Source organism: Balaenoptera physalus (assembly GCF_965194825.1).
Source record: "Balaenoptera physalus genome assembly, chromosome: 5".
Classification (NCBI taxonomy): domain Eukaryota; kingdom Metazoa; phylum Chordata; class Mammalia; order Artiodactyla; family Balaenopteridae; genus Balaenoptera; species Balaenoptera physalus.
The window spans coordinates 59,995,881-60,023,082 of record NC_138884.1 but is presented as its reverse complement, the minus strand read 5'-3'; the positions used below and the strand labels follow the sequence as shown (position 1 = coordinate 60,023,082).

At 39.2% G+C, this 27,202-nt stretch overlaps 3 protein-coding genes across 19 annotated transcripts in view; 2 read left to right on the top strand and 1 right to left on the bottom strand.

Annotated features, from left to right (window-relative positions):
• LOC309661842 (uncharacterized protein) overlaps positions 1–1,226 on the bottom strand; it is a 90,545-nt gene extending 89,319 nt beyond the window's left edge. For 15 of the 17 annotated variants that reach the window (XR_014264288.1, XR_014264289.1, XR_014264290.1 and 12 more), the window contains exon 1: positions 1,137–1,226. The gene's annotated coding sequence lies outside the window, so the exon portion shown is untranslated. The remainder of the gene's footprint in view (positions 1–1,136) is intronic. The other 2 variants (XR_014264296.1, XR_014264297.1) reach the window with 2 other exon arrangements.
• Positions 1,227–1,430: 204 nt separating this feature from the next.
• LOC309661855 (growth-regulated protein homolog alpha-like) lies at positions 1,431–11,667 on the top strand. The gene is made up of 4 exons (XM_082463997.1): positions 1,431–1,564; positions 1,660–1,783; positions 1,880–1,963; positions 2,544–11,667. Exons 1-4 carry the CDS (start codon positions 1,474–1,476, stop codon positions 2,557–2,559), a joined length of 315 nt encoding a protein of 104 aa, XP_082320123.1. The 5' UTR covers positions 1,431–1,473; the 3' UTR covers positions 2,560–11,667.
• Positions 11,668–11,807: 140 nt separating this feature from the next.
• LOC309661857 (growth-regulated protein homolog alpha-like) lies at positions 11,808–17,454 on the top strand. Its single transcript, XM_082464002.1, has 4 exons — positions 11,808–11,975; positions 12,071–12,194; positions 12,297–12,380; positions 13,153–17,454. The coding sequence occupies exons 1-4, from the start codon at positions 11,885–11,887 to the stop codon at positions 13,166–13,168; spliced, it is 315 nt and encodes a 104-aa protein (XP_082320128.1). The 5' UTR covers positions 11,808–11,884; the 3' UTR covers positions 13,169–17,454.
• The last annotated feature ends 9,748 nt before the right edge of the window (positions 17,455–27,202 follow it).

Sequence of the window (27,202 nt, the reverse complement as noted above, 5' to 3'; positions counted from 1 at the left end):
AGAAGGCCTCAGTTACATAGAATCTGAAATGTAAGTACATTGATAGCTGATACTCAAGAGAGAATCAATTCCAGGAAACAGGCAAATTCAGACAACCTGGAGTGAAATATACTAGTAAGCTAGTGTTTATGTATGTCGAAAACCATATCTGTTTGCTGCTTATATCAATAGTAAAGTCAGGAATCACTAGGTACTAGCTTTCTGATGTTTATGATCTTTTCTGTCCACGGACAAGCCTAGAAAAGGGGAATGGACCTCCTGAGGCCAGCATGGCCCCTTTCAACACCCGAGTAACTGTCATGAGTGAAAACACAGCCTCCTATACAACAAAAAGTGGTGCTCCTGTAATGACTAAATTCCAGAAATTCAAAGAGAGGGCAGATAAGAAATTACAACACTGTATCTTAAAATAAACAGTGAATTAACCTGTTCAATGGCCTACCCCCAGGCCCCTCCTCGGAAAAACAGTGGCACTAAGTGTGATTTATTTGAGATCCTAAAACACCGAGAATTTGACAAACGTTCTTACACACAAACTGAGATGACAGATGTAATTTTAAAGAGTGCGTTTATTCCAGGGATAAATAAAATCTACAAAACCCAACTTAAAGAGAAAGAAGAGAGACAGACAAAAAAAGGCTGCCATTCCAGCCTCAACTCTTCCAATCTCCAAAACAGAAGTGTCTTTAGAAGAAGTTAACTCTCGGACTTCCCTGGTGGCACAGTGGTTAAGAATCTGCCTGCGAATGCAAAGACCAAAGGTTTGAGCCCTGGTGCGGGAAGATCGCACATGCCGTGGCGCAACTAAGCCTGTGTGCCACAAGTGTTGAGCCTGCGCTCTAGAGCCCATGAGCCACAACTACTGAGCCCACATGCCACAACTACTGAAGCCCGCGTGCCTAGAGCCCGTGCTCCTCAACGAGAAGCCACCGCAATGAGAAACCCACGCACCGCAACAAAGAGTAGCCCCTGCTCGCCCCAACTAGAGAAAGCCCGTGCACACCCGTGCACAGCAACCAAAACCCAACATAGCCAAAAAATAAATAAATAAATTTATAAAAAAAAAAGAATAAGTTAACTCTCGCCCTAAAGTTGTGCTGCAGTCCCTATATTGGTCTAACCAGTCTGACACTCACCGCCCACGACTAGGGGTGGCCAGGCGCCCACGGCCGCCCTCGCAGGCGGTAGCCCCGGCGTGGCGGCGACTCACTCCCCTTGCGGGGATTTCGGCGCAGAGACGACACCCCAACCCCTCCCCGAAGGCGCGGATTACGCGGGAGGCCCGCGGGGCCGCGCCTTCCTTCCGGACCGGGAACGACGCGTGCTTCGGGGAATTTCCCGGGCCCTGGGCTGCCGGCTCCTGTCCGATCGGGATAAAAGGGCTTCGCCCGGCTCGGGGAGCCACAGAACCCGCTCCGCCAGTCCTCCAGCCCGGCTTCCCATCGCAGGCAGAGACCCTCCGAGCTGAACCCCATGGCCCGCGCCGCGACCCCCGCCACTGCCCGGCTCCTCCGCGCCGCGCTGCTGTTCCTGCTCCTGGTGGCCGCCGGCCGGCGCGCAGCAGGTGCGACCCGGCGCCCGGCATCCCCAGGGCTGGACGGGGGGCGGGTGGGTGCCCATCCCGGGACAGCCCCCTAACCGAGTCTCTCCTCCCCGCAGGGGCGCCTGTGGTTACCGAACTGCGCTGCCGATGCCTGCAGACCTTGCAGGGGATTCACTTCAAGAACATCCAGAGCGTGGAGGTGACGCCCCCGGGACCCCACTGCGGCCAAACGGAAGTCGTGTAAGTGCCGCCGCTGTTGCTGTCACCCCCGCCGTCCCGACGCTCCCACCCCGACCCCCCGCCCGACCTCACGTGGATTCTCCCTTGTCTCTGCAGAGCCACTCTCAAGACTGGTCAGGAAGTTTGTCTCAACCCTGAAGCTCCCATGGTTAAAAAAATCATCAATAAGATGCTAAACAAGTAAGTCATGGATTTTATTCCCACTTGCAACTGGAGCCATTGGTCACAAATACTGGCATCTACCTCCTGAAAATATTATTCGAGAAACCTATGGTTTAGTTGCAGGACTGAAAATCATTATTATTTCCCCATTAAATTCTATCTGCTCTGTGTCAGAAGGGTATTTCCAGGGCCCTCTGTCCTGATCCCCCTCTCCATCCCTATTCAAATGAGTGTGGCTATGTTCCTAAAAGATAAAGTAGATTTAGCCAGGGATGGTAAAATGCTTGTGACCCATTAAGGAACAAACATTGTTTACCTCTATTCCTCAATGGTTTCTACCTGAAATGTGGAACCCCTGGTTTTGGGCAACATGGGCCTCTGAAGCTTAGTAGTGAAGAGCAGGGACTTTTCAGTGAGACCTCCCTGAGGTCAAGTCCAGGATACCTGTGAAAGGTTTTTAACCCCTTTGAGCAGGAACCTTTTCTGAGTGCAGAGCTGGGCCAGGGTCTACATGCAGAAGTCCCTCCAGCCTCAAGGGCCTGAAAGAGAAAAGCAGCTTTCTTCAGCACCTGTAACACTAACCCTTTTCTCATCACAGGGGCAGCACCAACTGACCTAGAGAGAAGTAAGAAGCTCATACGGCATTTCCTGAAGAGTGGTCTCTGCTCTTGTAGGAACGGAAAATGAAGAAGAGAACAGCTGGCTTCTGGGGACACCTAGAAAGGACTTGATGTGCTGGACTATTTATTATGAGTTCTATTTATTTATACATGTATTTATTTATTTTTCATAACTCATATTTTAATATTTTACATGTATTTAAAGATGTCAATGTGTTTCATCAAACTTAACTCAGCCCTGATAGTTATTTAATATGAGAATGATGGGTTCTAAATGTCTCATTAAACTGATATTTATTGGGAGACCATAAAGTGCCAGGCACTGTGATAGAGGTGGAGGGCGTGGGTGGGAGAGGGGATCCGTGCAATTGGACAGTGAGATCACTGTTAGAATCAGGGAAAGTGTGTGCACGTCTATGTTTGTACTTGTTTAAAACAATGTCAGTTATTATTTATTGAAATTATCTCACTTTATGTGGTCAACATTTTTATGTTGAAGCTTCTCTTGGACATTTTATGTCTTGCTTGTAGGGCATAATGCCTTGTTTAATGTTCATTAGGTAGTGTTTCTCTTTGTTTTGGAACAGAGAAGTTAAAACTATTGTTACATTTTTTTAAATGACATGAAAATAAAGGTTTTGCAAAAAAAATAACATGCTTAGATTTTGTTTTATTCATCTTGATCTTTGGTTCCTCCTGGGTGCCCCCCAAAGTATTATACAGTTAGACTTAGGTTGTACCTAACTTTATGCCTGCTCCTGGTTGTTACTTCCCTTACTTTTCTGTTACTCAAAAAAGAGTATTTGGCACTCGACCCTCCCCAACCACCTTGAGAATCTTAGTTTTATATAAAATATTGCTGTTTTTCACACTGACCAATCTGTTATTCAAAACTAGTTCTTCATAAACTGTTGAATTTTTATCAATATTTCAACAAGAGCTCCATTAAATGGTTTTGGTAAGTGGTTTTTCAAACAATTATGCAATTCTTTTCCTTTTAATGAAGCTGGGAGCAAAGGATAGAAAAGTGGATTCTTCCTAAGAACTCAAACAATTTGTGCTATTCAACAATAATAATGACCAATGGAGATAAATACATACTGTACAGTAAAATACATGACAAAAATAACAAATGATAGGTAGGGAGATAAATGGATTTAGAATATGATACATCTCTTCAATTGTTAGAGAAAGTATTAAGGAAAATTATACTGTGGCAAGCATATAGTAATTTTTAGGGCAACCATTAAAAAGGAAATGCAAAATTTTGGATTAAAAATCTGAAAAGGGGATAAAATGGAATAAAAGAAAATACCTGAATAATACAAAAGTAGACAAAAATTAAGGAATAAAGGAACAAAACAACAGATGGCACAGGGACAGATGGCTTCCTTTCAGAAGAATGCCTAATAATATAAGTAAAGCCTCTTGAAGGTGGGGTTTAATTCCCCTCCCAACGTGAGTTTGGGCTGGACTTTGTGACTTACCTCCAAAAAAGAGATAAGGAAAAAGGAAAAACAATAACCTTTCAGTGGAGAATCTGGCAGATACACCTTAACCAAGAGCTCAAGGTTATTATGACCACTTATGTCATGTGAATATCATGTTACCCCTCCCCTATATGATTTGATGAGAAGGGCACTTCATCTCCATGATATGCTCACCCCAAACCCACAACCCCAGTATAATCATGAAAAAAATCATCCTAAAAACCCAAATTGAGGAACATTCTACAAAATAATGAGTGTTCTTCAAAACCTTCAAAGTCATGAAAGACAAGACAAGACTGAGAATCTGCCACAGGTCAGAGGAGAAAAAAGAGACATGATGACTAAATGCAATGTGGTGTGCTGGATTGGATCCAGGAATAGAAAAAAGACACTAATGGAAATTGATGAGATTTGAAGGAAGACTGGAGTTTAGTCAACAGTAATGTACCAACGTTAATTTCTTAGTTTTGACAAGTGTACTATAATCATGTAAGATATCAACATTAGGAAATACTGGGCAAAAGGTCCACAGGAACTCCTTGTACTATCTATACAAATATTTTGTAAATCTAAAATTATTCCAAATTGAAAGTTTAGTTTTAAAAAGATAGGACAACTAGAATAGCAAGATAGTAGACTTAAATCCAACTATATTAAGAATTATAGTAAATTTAAATGGCATAAACACTCCAATTAAAAGTCAAAAATTACCAGGCTGTGTAATTAAGACAAAAAAATCTATGTTGCTTAAAAGAGGCACACTTTAAATATCAAGACCCAGATTGCTTGAAATGAAAAGAATTGAAAGTATTATATCATGTAAAAACCAACTGAAAGAAACTTGGCATGAATAAATACATTGATATATTAATTACTTATTAATAATTATTAATTTATTATTAATATAAATTATTGATATATTTGTTAATGATTGATATATTACTTAAGAGCAAATTACTACGTTAAGACTTAAGGAAAGAAGTAGTCAGAGACAAAGAAGGCTGATTTAAAATAAAAAGATAGTGGGACTTCTCTGGTGGTCCAGTGGTTAAGACTGTGCTTCCAAAGCAGGGGACGCAGGTTTGATCTCTGGTTGGGGAAGTAAGATCCCACATGCCTTGTGGCATGGCCAAAAATATAAAATAAAAAGGTGGCAATTTTACAAGGGACAAAAATAATTCTAAAATTTTATGAACTTAATAACATTATCAAAATATATAAAGCAAAATGGAGAAACACTAAAAGAAGCGATAGACGAAACCACAGTCATAGTTAAAAATTCTAACAAACCTCTGTCAATGCTTAATAGACAAAGCAGTAAAGAATCAGTAACAGTATAGAAGAGTTAAACAACGTGACCAACCAATTTGGCCTGAAGAAAACACATAGGAATGCTTCACCTAACAATTGCGTAAATCACATTTGTTTTTCCAACACACAGATAACATTTTCTAAAAGAGAGCATAGATGAGCCATAAAGAATGTATCAACAGATTTTTAAATTCTGAAAGGTTACAGAAGATATTCTCTGATCATCAGGATTTTTATGAAGATTGTAACTTTCCTAGCTGAAATATGTAACATATCACTGTACTTGATGTGTGTGCTGTGGTTTATAACTAATTTCTCAACCTCCTAAATTTTGCTTCCACAAACAGGAAGCATCAAAGCAGGGTCATCATGCTGTTTTCATGCCCATCACAGCCAAGTGTGATAAAAAAACATTTCCACAGAGACATTTCCTCATTTCCTATATCTATTTCTTGACATATTCTTTGGTAATTTTGGCATTTCTGTTTTTCTTTGGCTTATACTATATGTAATGTAATTTAATTACTTCTGTAAAAGTTTAAAAAACAATCCTAAGAAAACGGAAATACAAAGCTTATATTGAAATTTATTCTTTAGAAGCCTTGGAATTATGCCCAAATCTAATATATTAGTTGGTATTCAGAGCTAGTTGAAATGAATTTAAATAATCATAGACTTTGAAACCACCAGGCTGTCTTTACTATAGGAACAGAAGGTAAGACTAGCTCTATTGCAGAAGAAAGTATGCGTGAAGAAGAACTTCATATTTCAGCTTTACCCACTACATGTCTTTTGCAAAACTGACCACAGTCTCTTGTATATTGTGTGTGCTTCATAAATGTCTTTTGATTTAATATTTTTGACGTCAAACAAATAGACTGTCAGATATTTCTTCAGCTAAGATGGGTTTACTTGAGATTAGCAGAGAACTGCAATTTGGGGATCTGTAACCACGGCAAGCTGCGTGCAAGTCCCCACGTGGCAAAAGAAGAACACTTTTGTAGATAGGAGAAGGAAGTTGGGGGCTATGGTAAACAAAGAGTCCGTGGATTGTCATTGATCATGTGTCCTTGCCAGGAAAGGAGTCTTTCTTCTTCCTCTTGGGCTCTGCTCTTGTCCCAGGGTGTGAGAGCTCCCCCTTCTGGTCTCTCAACTCTATTTAACTGAGGTTTCTGCTTATTACTTTTTTACAGTATCTACCACCCCTCATTTTCCGCACACTCCGTGAAGCTTTAGGTTACCCTAGCCTTTCTCCCTCCCCGTGGTAGATAGCTGATAAAGGTCATGGTGTAGTCCGTGCAAGAGGGCTATGGAAACACCTTGAGGTGCATGTAGAGACTTCCCAATGGAGGCAACACCCACACTGGGTCTTGATGGACAAGCAGGATCCTATGGGCACATGGCCTCCAGTGTCTGAGCCCTCCCACCTGCTCCTGCCGCAGTCTCTCGCCTCTCCTTGCTCGCAGAGTGAGCTCCAGCTGCACGCGCCGCTTGCTCTCCCAGTATTCCCATGCTCTTTTTAATAGCCATGCCTTTGCCCATTTGGCCCTCTCCTGGAATGTTTTCCACCCCTCAGTGTTCCCCCTCTACCTGGAAAACTCCTTATCCTTAAGACTAACGTGAGTGAGCACTGCTTTCAGGAAAACTGTCTGACATCTCTCATAAAGCCACTCTATATAAGAGTTGCACTGTGGGTCCCTCCTCACTCCTAATACCTTGGGAATGGTTTGCCATGGTGTTTACCAAGCTTTCCTAAAAGTTTTCTATCTGTTGGGACTCCCCTGGCAGTCCAGTGGTTAGGACTCTGCACTTCCACCGCAGGGGGCACGGATTCAATCCCTGGCCGGGGGAACTAAGCTGCAGGGCAAAAAAAAAAAAAAAAAAAAAATTCTATTTGTACATTCATTTCCCTTATTGCATTGAGAATTAGAGGGCGGCAGAGTCTTCTATTCCTCTTTATATCCCCAGCACCAAACTTCATTCCCACCTTATAAATGCTGAAAAAATTCTCATTGAAAATGCTGAAACAAATGGAGAAAGAAAGACATTAAATGTGAGTTGAAACACCCTCCTAGGTGTGAGATAAGATAACCAGCATAAGTGGAGTCAGTAACAAAAACCTAACTCAAATTAGCTTAATGAAGAGAAGCATTTGACCTATGAAACTAAAAGATTGATGAGTAGATGAGATAAAGCTTGGTGTTGCAGTTCAAAAATTCTCTTCAGTAACAATCTCACTCCAGGTCAGGCTGCTTTTCTCTATGCTGGCTTCATTTTAGGCAACCTGTTCTCAAGCACTGGCAAAACTTTAAGCTTCTGTTCTACCAGATATAACCCAATAGGAAGCAAGGGCTTTTTTTTTTTTTTTTAACCATTTCTTGACAAAAAGGACCCCAGGGATTTTTCTAATTTATTTATTGTTGGCTGCGTTGAGTTTTCGTTGCTGCACACGGGCTTCCTCTAGTTGCGGAGAGCAGGGGCTACTCTTCGTTGTGGTACGCGGGCTTCTCATTGCGTGGGCTTCTCTTTGTTGCGGAGCACGGGCTCTAGGCGCACGGGCTTCAGTAGTTGTAGCTCGCAGGCTCTAGAGCGCAGGCTCAGTAGTTGTGGTGCACGGGCTTAGTTGCTCTGTGGCATGTGGGATCTTTCCAGACCGGGGCTCGAACCCGTGTCCCCTGCATTGGCAGGCGGATTCTTAACCACTGCGTCACCAGGGAAGTCCCCCAGGGATTTTTCTGACTTGGCCAGGCTTAGGTCACTCACCCACCCCTGCACCTATAGAGTGGCTGGCGGTTGGACCCAGACTGGAAGGACTGACCAATACTACTTTCGGTCATCAGCTCACTTCTGGAGCTTTGGAGCAGGGTCACCCTACCTGAGCTACCCAGATTGGGAGGAAGAAAAGATGGTTCCCACAGGAAAACCAAGGTTTTGTAACCAGGAGCAGGAGGAAGGGGCTCAAGGCAGGCAGAAGTGACAAATGCACTAGAGACTGGACCAGGTGGATGACACTGATATTGGATGAAACGCTCTGGACTGAAGAAGTGGATGGATCCAGGGATTTAATGCTTCCAACATCTTCCTTCTTCTCCCCTCGGAGCCAGACTCATTCTACTCAAAGTAGTAATTGTGACAAAATAGGGTTAGCAGTTGTAGGCACAACTTCCCAAGGCCAGCGTGGGGAGAGCAAGACGGTACTGCCCATTCCTGCTGCTCCGTCATCTCGGGATACAGCAGCAACTCTGGATTTTAAAGGCAGATTATATACTGTCAATCAAATCTGCAAGATGCGGTAAATACGGTGGCTCAAAATAAAATTTAGCAACCTATGTTTTTATTTTAGGGTTGGCTCTATATTTTTAAAATTGGTGATTGTATTAGTTGAAAGTTTGGGCATATACATCTGCCATTCAGCTTATAAAACGAGTAGTTAGGGAAGATACTTGTTAAAACAAGAAAGAACTGGATTATTTTAGTAGGTTTCAGAACACTATTGCTTTTTATTTTTTAATTTTTAAATTTTGTTTTGTTTTGGCCACACCCTGCTGCTTGTGGGATCTTAATTCCCCAACCAGAGATCAAACCCGCGCCCTTGGCAGTGAAAGTGCGGAAAGTGTGTAACAGTCAATTAACACGTATTTTGTATATGTATTATATACTGTATTCTTAAAATAAAGTAAGCTACAGTAAAGAAAATATTACTAGGAAAATCGTAATGAAGAGAAAATACATTTACATTATTGTACTGTATTTATTGATACTGTAAGATTAAGTCGTCTGTTTATAAGATGAATCATCTGTCAGTACCTCCATCAATATTGTCTTATTTAATACAAAACACTATAGATGTTATACGTATTACTAACATGATTCATCAAAAATGAAAGATAATGTAAAAAAGAAATTCATATTTATTTCAGATATAATAATTAATTCACTGATAATGAAGAAGCAATATGATTGCTTTGTGGTAGCCTAGTGTAATTGTTACAACTGCTTCACAGTAGCCTAGCCTATACACTAATGAATGAACCATTATAACAATCTTACGGCCTACAGTATTACAGTCATATTCATAACATAGTATTAGAAATATTGTTAAATTAAAAAAAAAAATTTACCTGTGATGATAGCCTTATACACGGTTTCCCCAATTACGAAAGAGAAAGACATACTGTATGGTAATGCAATGAAGGTAATGTAACGAAAGCAAAGTTATAAAACAGGAAGAAAACTAACACATTAACTTTATATTAAATATCACTCACCTTATGCCTATGTAAGAGCAGACTAACACGTACATATATTCTATACATTCTTGACATACCAAACTTTTTCTTAATTTTTTTGACATTTCTAGGCTACACGGTTAGCCTGCAAGTTTTTTTCAAATTGTCACAAATCTCCAAAAATGTTTCCAATATATTTATTGAAAAAAATCCGCATATAAGTGGACCTGTGCAGTTCAAGCCCATGTTGTTCAAGCGTCAACTGTATCTCCAATTAAGAATCCCAGAAAAATAAAAAATAAAAATAATATCTAAACAAATTCTCAATTATTGTTGAGTTACTCATATTTTATAAACTTTAGATCATCTTTCATTCCCTACTCTTTAAAAAAAATTTTTTTTAACTTCCTGTCCTTTTTCTCAGGACTGTGCAGACTATTACTGACAAAAAATAAATGTAAAGACAAATCTTTATTTATAATCTAGTCATTCATATTCTTTTCTAATAATCAAGATGGGACATCTTTACTTTTATTCACATTTTGTAGTTGAAATTACTAAAACTAGAATTATAAAATTACCCAGCAATTAAACTAGACGACACAAAAAAATTCATTCTAAGTTTTCTCTTAAGAAAAACGAAAACAAATAAACAACCTTTTATATTGGAGGAGTTTTTGTTTTGTTTTGTTTTTTTCAATAATTCTTTTCTCTTTGTACAAAGATTTTATCCCCAAGTTAGTTTCAGCTTAGTAATACAGAAAAAGCAATTTCTATTTTATTTATTTAAAAATTATTTATAGCATTTAATATGTACTGGTGTGTTCAAATGCTAACATATTTATTCATCATAACAACCTGCTGAAGAAGATACTACCCTTAATCCCCATTTTACAGATGAGAAACGGAGGCACAGACGGGTTAAATGTCATGCACCAGGCAGTCTGGGGCAGAGTTCTGCTCTGTGCCTCTACCCACCCCTGGAGCATCCCCTCCCTGCTCTTGCTTGTGGGTATCCCCACACCTCTCACAGATCTGCATCCAGAATCACACCTAAACCATCTGAAACCTACCTAAGTATAATCCAACAAAGGACATTACAACTAAGGGTGCAAAATAAACTACACAATAATAAAGTCTCTAGTTAACAGGTTGAAATGTCTTATTAGAAATTAGAAAAAAATAAAATATGACAGCAATTACTTCTCTAGAGGGAAATCAAATCGCTGGAAGCAGAAAAGTCCATATAACATGGAAATGAAATGAGATTTGTGATCATAAAACAAGCAAATGGTATTAAATTCACGATCTAGCTCTTAGATACTTCACAGGAACACATGTTTTTTGGTGCTTAGATGAGCAAAGGGTGCTACTCACACTCGGCATCCCCTCCTGATTCCTATGACCTATTTTGTTCTTGGATAAAACTAGAAACTGTGTACCTGTGAGCCCAACACAGCTTTCCCTCCCTGCAACAGCTCCAAATGACCACCCGCTCCTTATTTCATGGATTAATCAACACCGTCTACACAAAAAAAGGTGGTATATCGTGGATTTACTCGAGCTCTGGAAGTTCCAGAATTTCATAGGGAAAAGCAGCTTTGTAGCATTGTGACACTGTGTTCTAATTTAAACACTGAATTAAACTTTTGATCCTGGTCATCCCCTCATCACTGCGGGATGATATGACACCAAGTATGATTGATTTGTGCTTGCAAAATACCAGGAAATAAGGGAACATTCTTATGCATAATTTGAGATGACGTGTTTTAACAGAGTGTATTTATGCATACGTAAATAAAATCATCAAGCCCCAAGATACGTATGCGTAACACATGAAAAATCAGTTCTTACTTTAAAATGTATATCTCAGAAATAACTTTAAAAAAATAAGAAAAAAGAAAAAAAAAATCAGTTCTCTCTGCCTCCCTCCTCCCTCGCCTTAATTCCCTCAGTCTTAACTACCGTTCGTCACGATGCCTGTTCTCCTCTAAGATGTGACACCACCTCCTGCAAGGCGACTCATTCCCCTTGCGGGGATTTCGGCGCAGAGACGACACCCCAACCCCTCCCCGAAGGCGCGGATTACGCGGGAGGTCCGCGGGGCCGCGCCTTCCTTCCGGACCGGGAACTACACGTGCGTCGGGGAATTTCCCGGGCCCTGGGCTGCCGGCTCCTGTCCGATCGGGATAAAAGGGCTTCGCCCGGCTCGGGGAGCCACAGAACCCGCTCCGCCAGCCCTCCAGCCCGGCTTGCCGCCGCACGCAGCGACCCTCCGAGCTGAACGCCATGGCCCGCGCCGCGACCCCCGCCACTGCCCGGCTCCTCCGCGCCGCGCTGCTGTTCCTGCTCCTGGTGGCCGCCGGCCGGCGCGCAGCAGGTGCGACCCGGCGCCCGGCATCCCCAGGGCGGGACGGGGGCGGGTGGGTGCCCATCCCGGGACAGCCCCCTAACCGAGTCTCTCCCTCCCCGCAGGGGCGCCTGTGGTCACCGAACTGCGCTGCCGATGCCTGCAGACCTTGCAGGGGATTCACTTCAAGAACATCCAGAGCGTGGAGGTGACGCCCCCGGGACCCCACTGCGGCCAAACGGAAGTCGTGTAAGTGCCGCCGCTGTTGCTGTGCTTGTCACCCCCGCCGTCCCGACGCTCCCACCCCGACCCCCCGCCCGACCTCACGTGGATTCTCCCTTGTCTCTGCAGAGCCACTCTCAAGACTGGTCAGGAAGTTTGTCTCAACCCTGAAGCTCCCATGGTTAAAAAAATCATCAATAAGATGCTAAACAAGTGAGTTATGGTTTTTATTCACACGTGTTACTAGACTCAGGCATCTGCCTCCTTTTTTTTTTTTTTTTTAATCAGAGAAACCCACGGTTTAGCTGCAGGACTGAAAGTCATTATAATTTCACCATTAAATTTGCTGTTAAGGTCATTAATCTGCTCTGGTGTCAGAAGGATATTTCTAGTGCCTTCCATCCTCATCCGCCTCTCATGAGTGTGGGTAAATGTATGTTCCTCAAAGATGAAGTAAATTTAGCCAACCATGCGAAAAAGCTTCCTACCCATTAAGGAACAGGTATTGTTTACCTCAGTCTCTCATGGGCTTCAGCCCTGAGAATAGAACCCTTGGTTTTGGACAAAATGGGCCTCTGAGGCTTAGTGGTGAAGAGCAGGGAATTTGCAGTGAGACCAACCCCTTCCACCCCAATGCGAGTCTAGATTCCACCCTTTATATTCCTATAACCCCAGGGAAAGTACTTAATCTCTTTAAGTCTCAATAACATGGGGAAAATAATAATAGCTACTTCATGGAGTGTGCTATGAGGCTTAAGTGATGTCATGCATGTACTTTTTTCAGCCCAATGTGGCATTATGTTGTGGCTTTTTGAAGATAATAATAAGATGGTGACCACAGGCTCCTTATTTCTAATTAAACAGCATCTAAGAGCCTGGCATTTTCTGCCACACAGGGCAGCAGTGGTTTAGGTAGCAACCACTTGGTGCAGGGCTGTGAGGTCAACGTTTTGGGTCCTACTAACTACCCATTTTCTCATCACAGGGACAGTGCCAACTGATGTAGAGAGGGGGAGAGAGCTTACTGGCTACTACTGCAGCCTTAGTGGAATCAAAGTGAAAGAAGAGAAACAAATGGCTCCTGGGGCCACCTGGACTGTGTCTAATGTTTTTGCCTGTTTCTTATGAGAGCTCTTCTATTTACTTACATATGTATTTATTTATTTATTTATTTTTCAAAGCCTGTATATTACTATTCTATCTAATATTTAAAGGTATGAATGTGTTTGGCAATTCTCTGTACTGTTATTTTAAAAGGTCATTTTTACATTAAATCAAAGTTAGTTCAGTGCTGACTATTATTTATTTGAAGGTGATGTGTTTTAAATGTATTTCATTCATAAAACTATTGTGGTTTATTTTTTGGCCGGATACCACACTGTACCATCCACCGTGAAAAAGCTGGAGACAATAGCGGGGGATCCAAACACATAGATCACTGTTAAGGTAGGGGAATGTATGTGTACATTTACATTGTGTACTGATGAGAAGATCGTCAGTTGCTGACGATCTATTTATGGAAATAGTTTCACCATCTGTGGTCAACATTTCTGAGGCTGAAACTTTAAAAATGACAATGTTCTAAATATCTCTTGGACATTTTATGTCTTCCTTGTTAGGCATAATGCCTTGTTTCATGTTAATTATGCAGTATTTTTCTCTGTCTTGGAATAGAGAAGTTTAAATATTTATTGATGTATTTTTATAAATAACATGAAAATAAAGCCCTTTACAAATATTTCTTGCTTAGGTTTCTTTTGTACTTCTTGACCTTTTTTTTCCCCTCCTGCGTACCCAGCACTTGGATTTTCTATTGCTGCTGTAACAAATGATTACAAATTCAGTAATTTAAAAGCATACGAACTTATTCTCTCACAGTTCTGGAAGTCAGAAGACCAAAATTAGTTCCACTGGACTAAGGTCAAGGTGTCCGCAGGGCTGTCTCCTTCTGGACGCCCTAGGAGGTCCTTCTGGAGGCAATGGAGAAGCCATTGCCTTTATCCTTTTAGCTTCTGGAGGGCATCTGTATATCATAGCTCATGGCCATCTTCCTGTGTCTTCAAAGCCATCAACATAGCAAAGCCATCAACCTAACCTCTTCAGATCTCTTTCTAGGGCAGCAAATTTTGTTCCTACCCCAACAAATGTGTCTCTTTGTTGATTATTTTTAATAAACAGAAGATTCAAAAAGTTTTTCTTGTAACCTCCCTCTTAACTGCCTAAAAGAATTTAGATAAAGGACCTGCTCCTAGAATAGAGGTATACCAGAGATATCTATAAACAATGTGAGCCAGGGGTGGTGAGGGAAACTCTTTAAGCAGGGCCTAAAAATCAGAGTCTACTTTGTGCCCCATTGTCTCTGCCTGGCCCAGCAAATATTGTTTACCAAACATTTGCTTTTCCATCTCCAGGTAAATTGCTTTCCTCCCCTTTGAAGTCCCATTACCATTACCCCCAACATCCTCTCTTGTCTTCAGCTGAAGGTGGTATTTAAGGTGAGGGCTTTGGCTATTTTGGTGAAGTATTCAGTTTTCCTGGGTCTCTCCCATGTTGACATGCTATTAAACTTTTGTTTGACTTTCTCCTGTTAATCTATCTCACGTCAATTTAATTATTAGACCAGCCAGAAGAATTTAGAAAGGCAGAGGAAAATTTCTTCCTCCCTGACATTTTCTTTCTGTCCGTCTGCTCTGTCACATTATCTTCTGTCTGATTCTGACTCTTCCTACATCCTTTTTATAAGCATCTTTGTGATTATATCAGGCCACCCAGGATAATACAAGATCATCTTTCCATTGCAAGATCCTTAATTTAATCCCATCTGCAAAGTTGCTTTAACAATGTAAGGTAACATATTCACAGGTTCTGCGGATTAGGACAAGGATATCTTTGGGGAGTTATTATTCAGCCTTCTGAATTCAGGGTGCTTGAATTTCAGTGTTAAAAGTATTTTTGATTTGTTTAATAAAATATATTGATACATATTATAGGAGGGGTGTTGGAGGTTGTGGGAGAAACTAGAATGGTATCAGCACTGGCTAATGTTCAATCAATGCAACTACTGTTAATGTCTATAAGTTAAGGAGAAGCAGATGTAGGTATTTTCTCCAGGCTGCTACTGGAAAGCTTCAGAGTGAACCAAAATATATTTATCATATATCTGGAGAGAAGATGTGAATAACTGGAAGAGCAGGAGGAAATTCTGGGTCTACATGTATCATTGGTCTTCTGGCTTGCTCTCACAGATATCAACACATATCCTAGAGCAAGCAGACACGGCAAGAGTGGGTATCCCATTAAATTGTCTGGGAGAGTTTGGAGTACAGGGCAGCCCTCCACTGGGAACATCAAGGTAGGAAGTGGAGGATAGGGGTATTTGAGAGGATGGTCAAAGATTGATGAGCTCAGGAAAGAAATGTTCGCTGCATGAGCGTATCAGTCTTAGAACAGTATGACACGGTAGGACCATATAACCTGGAGAAGCCACCAGGAAACAGTAATGGCAGCACTGCCTGAGGTTTCCTGGGCAAAGAAGCCAGAGCAGAAGAAGAGGAATGATGGGTGATCCCACTCACTGATTATGACTACTTATTTGAGAGTTCTCTTGAGGTATCCTCAGGAGACTTTCAAAAATTGACAGGATGTGAGAGATAGGAGAGAAAGAGCTTTTGTAATAGCAAGATGGGACAATGTTTTCTATGCTGCAACAGGAAAATTAGAAGGTAAGGGTCTTGTTTTATTCTAGGTTTCCCATAAAGCAGTCGGAGGTAAAGGCCCTTGTGCTAGTGCCTTGTTAAGTCCACCAGCTCACATTTGGGACTAATCTTCACCTATGTGTGTGGGACCCCGTGGAAACATTTTTATCTTCTGCTTTCAGAGTGATAGCAGCAGGGGACTTGAATTGTGCCTTTTATTTTTAGCAGTCCCGTGAAAAGAAAATGAGATGGTCTGGGCAATTGTGAACAGATGAAGTGGGCCTGCACCCGTAGCAGTGGGTTAGAGCTCAGAGAAATCTGCTCAATGGGCCACAAAACCTGCAAGGAGTGCATAGAACCACCCAGCCAGTGCCCTCATAGAGCTGCCTAAACACAGAACAAGAGAGAGAACCAAGGCTTTTGAACGTTAGCCCAGTTCACACACCTTCAAAGGCCTGTGGTTTGACCTCTGACCCTAGCATTGTCTGGAACCAGTTGTGGGACCACCTTTTCCCTCTGCTTCTCAAGCTTCTTCTCAGACCCTCACTATGAGCCACCGCAGGGTGGACCAAAAGAAAGTTATGGGCATTGTGGCCAAACACACTTGAAAGAAAAAAAATTATCTTCCTCTTTTTGTGACTTCGCCAAATTACTTACCTTCTCTGAGTTTCAATTTCCTCATCCATAAAATAAGAACAAGCCTTGTAACATCGTTGTAAGGTTTCAAGAATATACACCAAAAACATGTAGAGTAGTACTGGCATAAAGCAATACTCAACTAATGGTTGTTATTTTTAGTACAGTATATGGTATCTGTGTCAGGATAAACAATTATTTTTGAGGAGAGAAATACAGGACACAGTTCAAGTTGGAGTATTTAATGTGACTTACAAATTTATACATACAGCCCTCAGAGCAGTTGGAAGATCATGGTATTATAATAGATTATCTTAGAAACCTGAGAATTTGATCATCTTAGAATATTAAGAATTTAGAAATTACTACAAATTAAATATGCTATCAATCTGGCAGTGAGTCAAAGCTCTCAAATTATAGACCCATATTTGAAAGTGAAGCTCCCTGAAGACCTAAACACAATTGCTTTGACAAATTTCATGATAACTAATTTAAATTCCATTAAATCCTAAACTGCGATTCCAAGTTAGAAGCTGCTCCTTTATTTTGATTCTTCAAACATTTTAATCTTATGTTTGTATATGTATTTCTTTATTATCATTGTTGGCTACAAACACTGAAAATACATAGTTCGATCACCTCCACTTGGAACATAGAGAATTGAGACTCAAGGAATTTAAGATTGTGCCTGAATAGGGTTTCTGATTCATTGTGGAAGCTTTTTGCCTGGCGTGAAGGCCAAGAACCCATCAATCAGTTGAATGTTACAAAGTCATTCAATATTCTTGCATGTGGAACTTAATTCCTAATACGCCATTCCCTATCACAAGGCTGTGCCTCTTGGAGCATGATTCTGTCTACAATGTTTATCAGTGCTTTCTCTGTATGCTGAGCTTTTATTCATCTTTATAGACACAATTCAACGATTTCTCCTCTGGTGAAGGCAAATGAGATTTTTTTTTTTTTCAAGGAATTCCTTTATTTTTATGGCTGTGTTGGGTCTTTATTTCTGTGCAAGGGCTTTCTCTAGTTGTGGCAAGCGGGGGCCACTCTTCATCGCGGTGCGCGGGCCTCTCACTATCGCGGCCTCTCTTGTTGCGGAGCACAGGCTCCAGACGCGCAGGCTCAGCAATTGTGGCTCACGGGCCCAGCTGCTCCGCGGCATGTGGGATCTTCCCAGACCAGGGCTCGAACCCGTGTCCCCTGCATTGGCAGGCAGATTCTCAACCACTGCGCCACCAGGGAAGCCCCAAATGAGATATTCTATTGAGGTCATGTGTAAGGTGGCAGTGTATCAATAATTATATTAATTATTCATAGTTAAATGGTTTGATTTATTGATGCAGAAAAAATGTGTTAAATATGATATAACCAAGGCCATTTAATAGAACAGTTAACAGAACTTGAGCTCATAATTCACTGTTAGTAATTCAGTTTTTGGAGCTTTGAACCTTAGCATACTCTTGACAGCACAACAATTATTAATTTATCAATAGATGATAGATTTAATTAAGACTTTAAATATGATCATGCACACAGACATAAAAGGCAAAGACACATTAAAACATTTTAATTTTACGCTTTGTACAAACATGGTTTTTAAAAAGATGCACAGATTTTCTCATGACAATATTCTTTAAATCATCATTAAACGAAAACGGCATTGGATCCTTCAAAGTAGCATAGTTCCACCTCCAGGAAATAACAAGGCAAAAAGTTCATATCTTTTTTAACAAATCTACTATATTCTGAACTCCCCATCCCTCCCAAATAAAATAAACTGGAAAAATAAATTTCACTTCCTTATTGGCTTGTAACTGACAAATACCCCTTTGATAAGCTTCTCCTTTCATTCTTCAACAAGGAGAGAGAAAGCAATAAAACTTAATCTCAAGACTGTGGTGCATAAAGAACACTATGGTGTTAAGTCCACCAAGGTCTGAAATCAGAGGTGTCTACCGTGATCTCATAAACATTTTTATCTTTTCCTTTTATCCATTGGAAAGTTTTGCAAAAGAGAAACTAGATCTAAAGAGATTTTTCTTTTGGCTTTCAGCAAAACAAAAACTGACATATCTAAAATTAAACCAGACGTACATGCAGGTTGTCATGTCAAAGAAATCCATGTAGAGGCAGAACAAAATCTGTTAATTACCTCGACATACTGACTACAATGGTCTGTACTTCTCTTATAAGGGGTGATAGTAGTAATATTACTGCAAATCAATCTAGGATGTTTCTTTTAATGTTGGTTAGCAAATGGAGTTACTACATTCAACTATCTCACATCTAATTATCATATTAATAAATTTTCATTGAGTGAAAATATTTTCTGCTTATATTGGTTATCGTGATGACAATAAAGGCCTAAGGAATGGATTTTTGATCTATTCTGCCTAACACAGTTCCATAGTAGCTGCTCAATAATGCAATGTTTATTATGATATCGGCAAATGATTGTTTTTTTTTTATTTCTCCTTAATTATTTCTATCAATGTTGAATTGTTAATCCAATATTGTGGCCTGCTACATTGATTTAAAATATTAAACCAAGAGTTAGGAAGCATGACTGCCTTTATCTTCACTCAGAGTTTTGCTATACTTATCTCACATAGCTAATGCCTATGAAAGCCAAGTTGCAATGTTATATATTGACATTCAGGAATTTCTCCTGAAGTTGTTGAACATGTCCAGTTAATACCTGAAGCTTCTTGCTGTAGCTGAAAAGAAATCATGTAAGGAGGAATCATGAGGGGGAAAATAAGAACCTCTGAGAGTGGGATTTTCAGAGCTGAAATGCTTACAAAATGAGCTAGACTGAGAATATAGGCGATCAAAGCTTTGGGCATTATCCATATAAGGTGCAGGAAGAAACTGCTCAGTCTTTAAGGTCCCATTCTAGAAATTGCCATGTACCTTCTCCAAAAAACCCCAAATATCTAACATGGGGACATGAGTAAGTTATGAACTGGGGTGTGTAGATTTAATTTTGAAAGGGAAGAATATCCTCATTAAGCAAAGATACATGGTTAGTAGTAAGGATACATGGATAATTCTAGATAATTTGGAATTGCCTTACATACTTGGACATTCAAAAGATGCAGTATGACTTAACAGGTTTTAAAAGTTTTTTTAAATTGTACAATATATTGTAGGTATAAAAGATTGTATAAAAACATTTTATAAAGCATATCTATACATTTTTATATATACAATATAAAAGATTATATAAAATAATATATGTGTATGCATGTGTATAAGTGTGTGTGTGTATACATACATACATGTACAGCTTTAGGAAGAGTAACAAAATGAACAACTGTGCTCATTTCCAAGTCCAAGACATGAAACATTACCAGGATACTGGAAGCCCTCTGTATACCCATCTCAAATCTCATCCCCCTCCCTCTGTGTTTGCTCTGCCCCTCACGCACACCGTAACCCTCATCTTGAACTCAGCGTCAATAATTCGTCACTTATTTTTATAAGTTTACCACCTATGAGTGAAATCCTAAACAATTCTTTAGATTTGTTGGTTTTTGAACTTTGAATAAATGAGATAATGTGTAAATATGACTTAATTCTCTCACTCGGCAATATGTTTGTGAGTTTAATCCAGGCTAATTTATTTTTACAGATGATTGCTGTTGCATTTCATGACAATACCAAATTTGGGTTGCTTACAGTTTTGCTATTATGAACAATGCAGCTCTCAACATTTTTGTGCTGGTCTCTAGCTACACATGTGTAAGAGATACTCTAGGATATATATGTAGGAGGGGGATTACTGGCCCAGAAAGTATACACATCTTCAGCTTCACCAAATAATACTATTGGGTTGGCCAAAAAGTTCGTTCGGGTTTTTCCGTAGGATGTTACAGAAAAACCCAAACGGACTTTTTGGCCAAACCCAAAACCATTTTTCCTAATGGTTGTGCTGATTTATTCCACCCACAAGCAATTCATGAAAGTTCCTCTTCCTCCACCTACTGGCCAGCACTTGGAATTGTCAGACTTCTTAAACTACTGACAATCAAATTATTATATAATGGTATCTTATTGTGGTTTTAATTTGCATTTCTCTTATTACAAATGAAATTGAATATCTTTTCGCATGTTTACAAGCTATTTGCATTTGATCCTCTGTGAAATTTTATTTCTTTTGCCCATTTTTTCTGTTATTCCCTTTGCTATTTCATACAACATTTTGAAAAAACATACATTTTGTATACTAACCATTTGTCCCTCACATGTGTGGCAAAAAAGTGTATCTGTGTTTTTTTTTTAAATAATTTTTTTATAATGTAACTTTTTTTCTTATGGCTAGTCTCTTCTTAAAATCATAAAAATATTCTTTTGTGTTACCTTCTAAAAATTGGGTAGTTTTGTCTTTTATATTTAGAACTCAGAATTGATTATCCTCTACAATGTGAAGTAGAAATTCAATTTTATTTTTCACATATAGATAACCAATTGTCCCAGCATCATTTATAGAAAAGTCCACCATTTTCCAGTCTCTGTCATAAATCAGGATAAGTACATGTAAGGGTTTGTTTCTAGATCCTGATGTTTTCCTCATGGGTCAATATGTTTAGACGTACACAAGTGCCATACCATTGTAATGACTATAGCATTATAAAAATTCTTGATAAGTGGAAAGGCAAGCCCCCAACATTATTGTTCTTCTTCTTTAGGAATGTCTTAGCTCCTCTTAGTTCTTTCATATACATCTTAGAGTCAGCATGTCAATATGGGAATTTTGAATAAAAGTGCATTGAATTCATAGATCAGTTTGGGTAGGGGTAATTGATGCATATTTAAAACAGTAAATCTTACGTTTTGTGACTTTAATATGGTCCATAAAATAAGGTTTTTAAATAACATTGAAATTTTTTTCTTCTTGCACATCATTTGTTAAACTTCTTTCTAGAGACTTTTTTTTATCTAGGTGCTATTGTAAATGGTGTCTTTAAAACTGCATTTGCTGATGTTTGTTTATTATTTTTGTATCCATCAGCCTTCTACTTACGTATCTGTAAATTATTTTGCATTTTCTACATAGACAATTATGTCATCTGCTACTAATGGCAGTTTTGTCTTTTTCTAGCCTTCCTGCACAGGTTAAAATTTTCCACACAAGTTTGAATGTAAGTGATTATAGCAGGTTCTCATGTTTCGTTCTCAGTAAACCTCTTACATTACTAAGTATAATATTTATTATAGATGTTTTATAGCTTTATGAGGTTAAGGAAGTAAACTGCTATTAATGATTTCTTAAGAGTTTATTTTTAAATCACAAGTTAATATTGAATTATATTATTTTTATATTATTTTTAAATCCTGGAATTTCCACTCTGAGTTCAAACTATGGTGACATGGTCACATCTGAACCTAATAAACTCTGAGGACGCCTAGAGATGCAGGTAGAGACCTGTGGTCTATGAACAGCAGTTGGCAACTTCAGAATTAATTTAATGGGAACTTAAATAGGACACAGAATACTTTCTTGTGATTTGGGCAACGTATACTCTCCCTTCCCAATAATAAGTGAGATCTTAGATCTTAAAAGCAGAACAAACAAACAAACAAAAATAGACCAGAGAGACTGCCAGAAATACAATGCTAAATTATATATGGTAAATATTCTATGGTGGCAGCTTGGAAGATACATGTGTAGATTACCAAACCTAACACAGAACTTTGTACATAGAATTACTTGTATTATGTACATATTACCTACATAATAATAAATGCTTTCTGACTTGCTTATTGTTGAAAAAGTCTACATTACATTTTGACTGACATCATTTCTAGTCAGTGGTAGAAAACTGTGGTAGTACATACAGAACACTGTATCCTAAATATGTGGTTAGTGTGATATCTGAGACAAATTTGTTTTGAAATACATGTATTTTGTAGTTGTTCTTGAAAGCTCAATAAATAACATTAATATACCTTAGAATTTTAAATAAACCATTTTTTAAAAGCAGTGCTCCCAGTTTTAGTAATCCAAATAGTCTCCTTTTAGAGTCACAGTGAAAGATAGAAAATTTGCTTGGCTCCTGAGGGTGTATGGGTGATGATCATTATCAAAGAGAGAAAGACAGGTACAGTACATGCCAAGGCTTCTTGAGGCAAAATTTTTTCTTCTTAAATAGATTGATATTTAAACCAAAGTTCTGCTATAGATTTGAATTACAACTCTACCTTTTGTGGAGTGTGGGACCTGTTATCCCTGCTAAGTGATTACAATGGCTATAAGTTGTCTTATGCAGATCAAAACATAGGTATATTGACTAGGAAGAATTTTGAGCAAAACTTCCTCCCTTCTCTTCTCCCTTTGGAGGAAATCCTTGAACTCCAACACAGTGTTGCTAAAGGTTCAACTGCCAGCACATTTGACAAATCACTGGGTAGAAATGGAATAATGAGAACAAAGTTTGAGACAAGGATTGAAGAGCAAGTATGCATTGGGGAGGTGCAGGGAAGGCCAGCAGAGAAGTGTACAGAAACAATATCCAAATGGGAGCAACACCAGTAAAGGGAGCAGCGTTAAGCCAGCTGTCACACCGGGACATCAGCTGAGCTCCTGCAGCAGGTTCTATTGGAGAAGGATCCGAGTGACGTACCTCCATGGCCATCAGAGACAACAAGCCTCAGATTCAGGAGCCCAACAAACTACATGCAGGATGAACAGAAATAATTCCACACCTTGTCACCTCACAGTAAAACAAAAGAACACAGAGGACAAAAAGAAGATTTTATAATAAATCAGTGTAATCTTCCATGGGTCAGTGCTCCAGGGAAGAGGCATAGACAGACCAGGTTATCCAGTTTCTGGGTAGTATATAACACAGTTCACCCTGCTGCTAAGTCCATATGAAACTGAATTGATCTGGATCTGGGTTTTGTTTTGTTTGTAAAATAAATGCAATTACCATGGATTTTCAGAGTTTAGTGAATCTTTAGTGAGTGGTAAGCAAGTTTACAATAGAAAACTAATTATGAAAATTTTTTGTGGGGGAGGGATGGATTGGGAGTTTGGGATTAGCAGATGCAAATCATTATATATAGCATGGATAAACAACAAGGTTGTACTGTATAGCACAGGGAACTATATTCAATATCCTGTGATTAACCATAATACAAAAGAATTTTTAAAAGAATGCATATGTATATAACTGAATCACTTTGCTGTACAGCAGAAATTAACACAACATTGTAAATCAAAAATTAAAAATAAATAAAATAAAATAAAATAAAAATAAAATTTCATTTTTTGTTAGTCACAAAATTCACTTTGATATGGTTTCTCTATTTCCAGAGGACTAGAGTGGAAACAAAGATTAGTAGGTTTATCTGTTGAATTATTTGACTAAGTTTTACTTCCTTACTTTTGTGACCTAAATTCTATATACTTAATGACTCTCATTCTAACATTCTCACCTTTATTTTTCTATTTAATCTCATGTGACTATTCACTCTATAATCTCTTAGACACACTGCGAAATATTAAGCCTGTATTACCCTCAGTCGCGGTCTTCTCCTGTTTGTATGGTGCTGTAGGGAGGTTGTACACGATTCATAGTTTAAATGCAAGTCCTGGTGCAGACATGCTCAATTCAGAGATCAGACTCTTAACTAGCTATGTGACCTTGAGCAAATTATTAACTGCTTACAGTTTAGGCTTTCTCACTTCATCCCTTTGAAACTCTATGCTCTAGTGTGTCAGATCACTTCTTGGTTCTCTGAAAACACCATTTCTGTTTAGGCTCAGGGTCTTACAAATGCTGTTCTCTCTAACTGAAACATCTTTCATCTCCTCCCCACCTCCTAGCTCGTTCATCTGGTTAATTTTTACTTATTTTTCAGCTCTTAGTTTATAAATCACCTTCTGGAGGAGGCGCTTCCTGAGCCCTTCAAGTGTTAATTAGCTAGTGAAGTTGCCAATCATTTTATTTTCACCCTGATTTGCTAGTGAAAGGAAGTGAGGCAAAGGGAAGTCAACTGACTTGCTCAAGGTTATCAAACCTGTTAAGGGCAGAGCCAAAACATGATGCCAGGATCATTATCTCCCTTTACTTTCATTACTTCTGCCTTAGGGAGGCCAGCTTCACCATGGTTGCACCCAGATTCTATGGAATGCTGAGAAAAAACTTCCAGAAAGAGACCCTCTGTGTATTTCTGGGTGAGGCACATTTCTTTCCCATGAGATGGTAATTCATCAGACCATCTAAGACATCATGACTGCTACTCCTTGCCAGCTCTACCAGCCTCCCTTCACTGGATCATCGGGTGCTATGATCTTAATCTGGACTGAGGCCTATCTCCTGCATTTTCTCCTTGCTGTCAGTGTTAACATGTAACCACGGCAATTTACTTAGCTCTTCTGAGGTTTTACATGGGGAACCCACTGCTCCTCTGTTTGTCCATTTTGCTTTATAAACAATTCACTCAGTTGTCGAAACCAGGGGCCCTGGTTTCATCACAGACTGACTCTCTGCTTTTGCTTTGCATCTGACTGGGATCTAGGTCCTGCCATTTCCATCCCCTTAACAGCTCTTATATGAAACTCCTCCTCTCCCTTCCTTGTGAAATTGCCTTAATTATGCCTTTCATCCGCTTTCACTGGACCATTGACGTAACTTCCTAACTGGTCTCCCAGGCTGGCCTGTCCAGTCAGTCTTATTGACTGCAAAGTGAGTGTTCAAAAGAGCAGGTCTCTTCTGGTCATTCTTTTATCTGAAATTCTTCAGTGGCTGTCTATCACCTGCAGCCAATATCACTGGGCTTAGCTGTGTATTAATTTCCTCAGGCTGCCATAACAAAGTACCATACCATAGACTGAGTGGCTTAAACAACAGAAATGTATTTTCTCATAGTTCTGGAGGCTAGAAGTCCAAGATCAAAGTGTCATTAGGATTGGTTTCCTCTAAAGCCTTTCTCCTTGGCTTGCAGACTCTCATCTTCTCCTTGTATATTCACATGGTCTTCTCTCTATGCATCTGTGTCCTAATCTCCTTTTCTTATAAGAACACCAGTCACAGTGGATCAGGGCCCACCCTAACGACCTCATTTTTTCTTAATTACCTTTTAAAATAGGCTATCTTCAAATAAGGTCACATTCTGAGGTAATGAGGATTAGGATTTCAACATCTGAATTTTAGGGGGGACAACTTCAGTATATAAATAAGTGGCTTACTCATCTTATTCTTTATAAAAATTCTTATTATTTGCCCACATGATAAGCCTCAAAATATACAAAACTCTATTAGTTGGCCCAAGAACTGACTCAGTCTTCTTTGAGCCTTTCAAAATTTAATATCCCTCTAACAGAAAGAGATCCAAATTCCTAACTATCTTTATGATCATTCCATAACACTTTACTCAACATGTTGTTGATCATTCAGAATCTAAAACTTGTACCATTGACTAGGTAAACTGGTTATATTTACTTATTGAAGAAAAAAATATGTGTACTTCATAAAAATTCAAATGGTAACAAAGGCTATACAGTAAAAAAACAACAACAACAAAACACCCAAATCTGTCCCTCTCATTCAAGATCTTTGTTTCTCTTTCCCAGAAAATGTTAGGATTATTAATTTTCTGTGTGTAGGTATCTTGGAAAAAATGTTCTATACATAAATTAGCACATGTGTTTATGCACTGTGTCTGTTCATGTTTCTTTTTACGGTACACATGGGGAGATACCATGCATGCTGTTCTGCACCTTGCTTGCTTTGTGTAAAAATATGTTTTGGTGACTGTTCAATTTCAGAAAGTATTTTCAAATGTTTTCTTAGAGGTAGAGAGATGTGAGGCATAGTATTTTATTGTTGGAATGTATCATTATTTAGTTAAGAAGTTCTATATAGATATAGCTAAGTTTCCTCTAATCTTTTGCATCTTTTGCTCTAATTACAGTATGTAATTTCTTTCCCTTGTCTAATTGCATTGTCTACTTCCCAAACTCTGTTATATAATAATGGTGGTTCCAGACATCCTTGTCTCAAGTTCAGCCTTTCAAGCTATTCCTTCTATTTTTCCACCATTAGACTAGATGCTGATTTTGACTCCTGTTATACATATAGGTTGTTACTATTGTTATTTTTAATATTTTAGAAATATCTGTTGGAACACTTTTCCACCCTTCATGTTACTTTTTAAATTGAAGTAGTTCAATTTGCATAACATTCCTATTCTCTACTCATTCCTTTTGATTCTGTTCAGTGGAGAAATAACTTGCCTTATTTGGAAAGAATGAATTGGTAATGCTCAGTTCCGTACTTCCCATTTTACTCTTGGAAGCAGACCCTCCATGTGGATGAGCTCCCTCTTGTTCAGCATTTGCAACGACTTGATGGATGTCTCCTTATATGTAGTATTCAGTTGGCAGCCTATTTGACACATACTAAGCTGTCTTCCAATGTTTGACACATACTAAGCTGTCTTCCAATGTTTTTTTAATCAATATTAAATACTGATTTTATTCCATTTGTCTTTCATTTGACTTTGTTTTGCATATTTTTAGTGCTGAGATGGTTTCTTGAGCTCTTTAGACACCCCAAAAATATGATTGTAAATGTGCAATCGTATTTTTTTAAGAGCTTTAAAAATCTAGAATGGGTGTTTAATCCATCTTTAGCAATAACTACAGATAATTTAATCTATTGTCAGTTTATTAATATAGGCACATAGTAT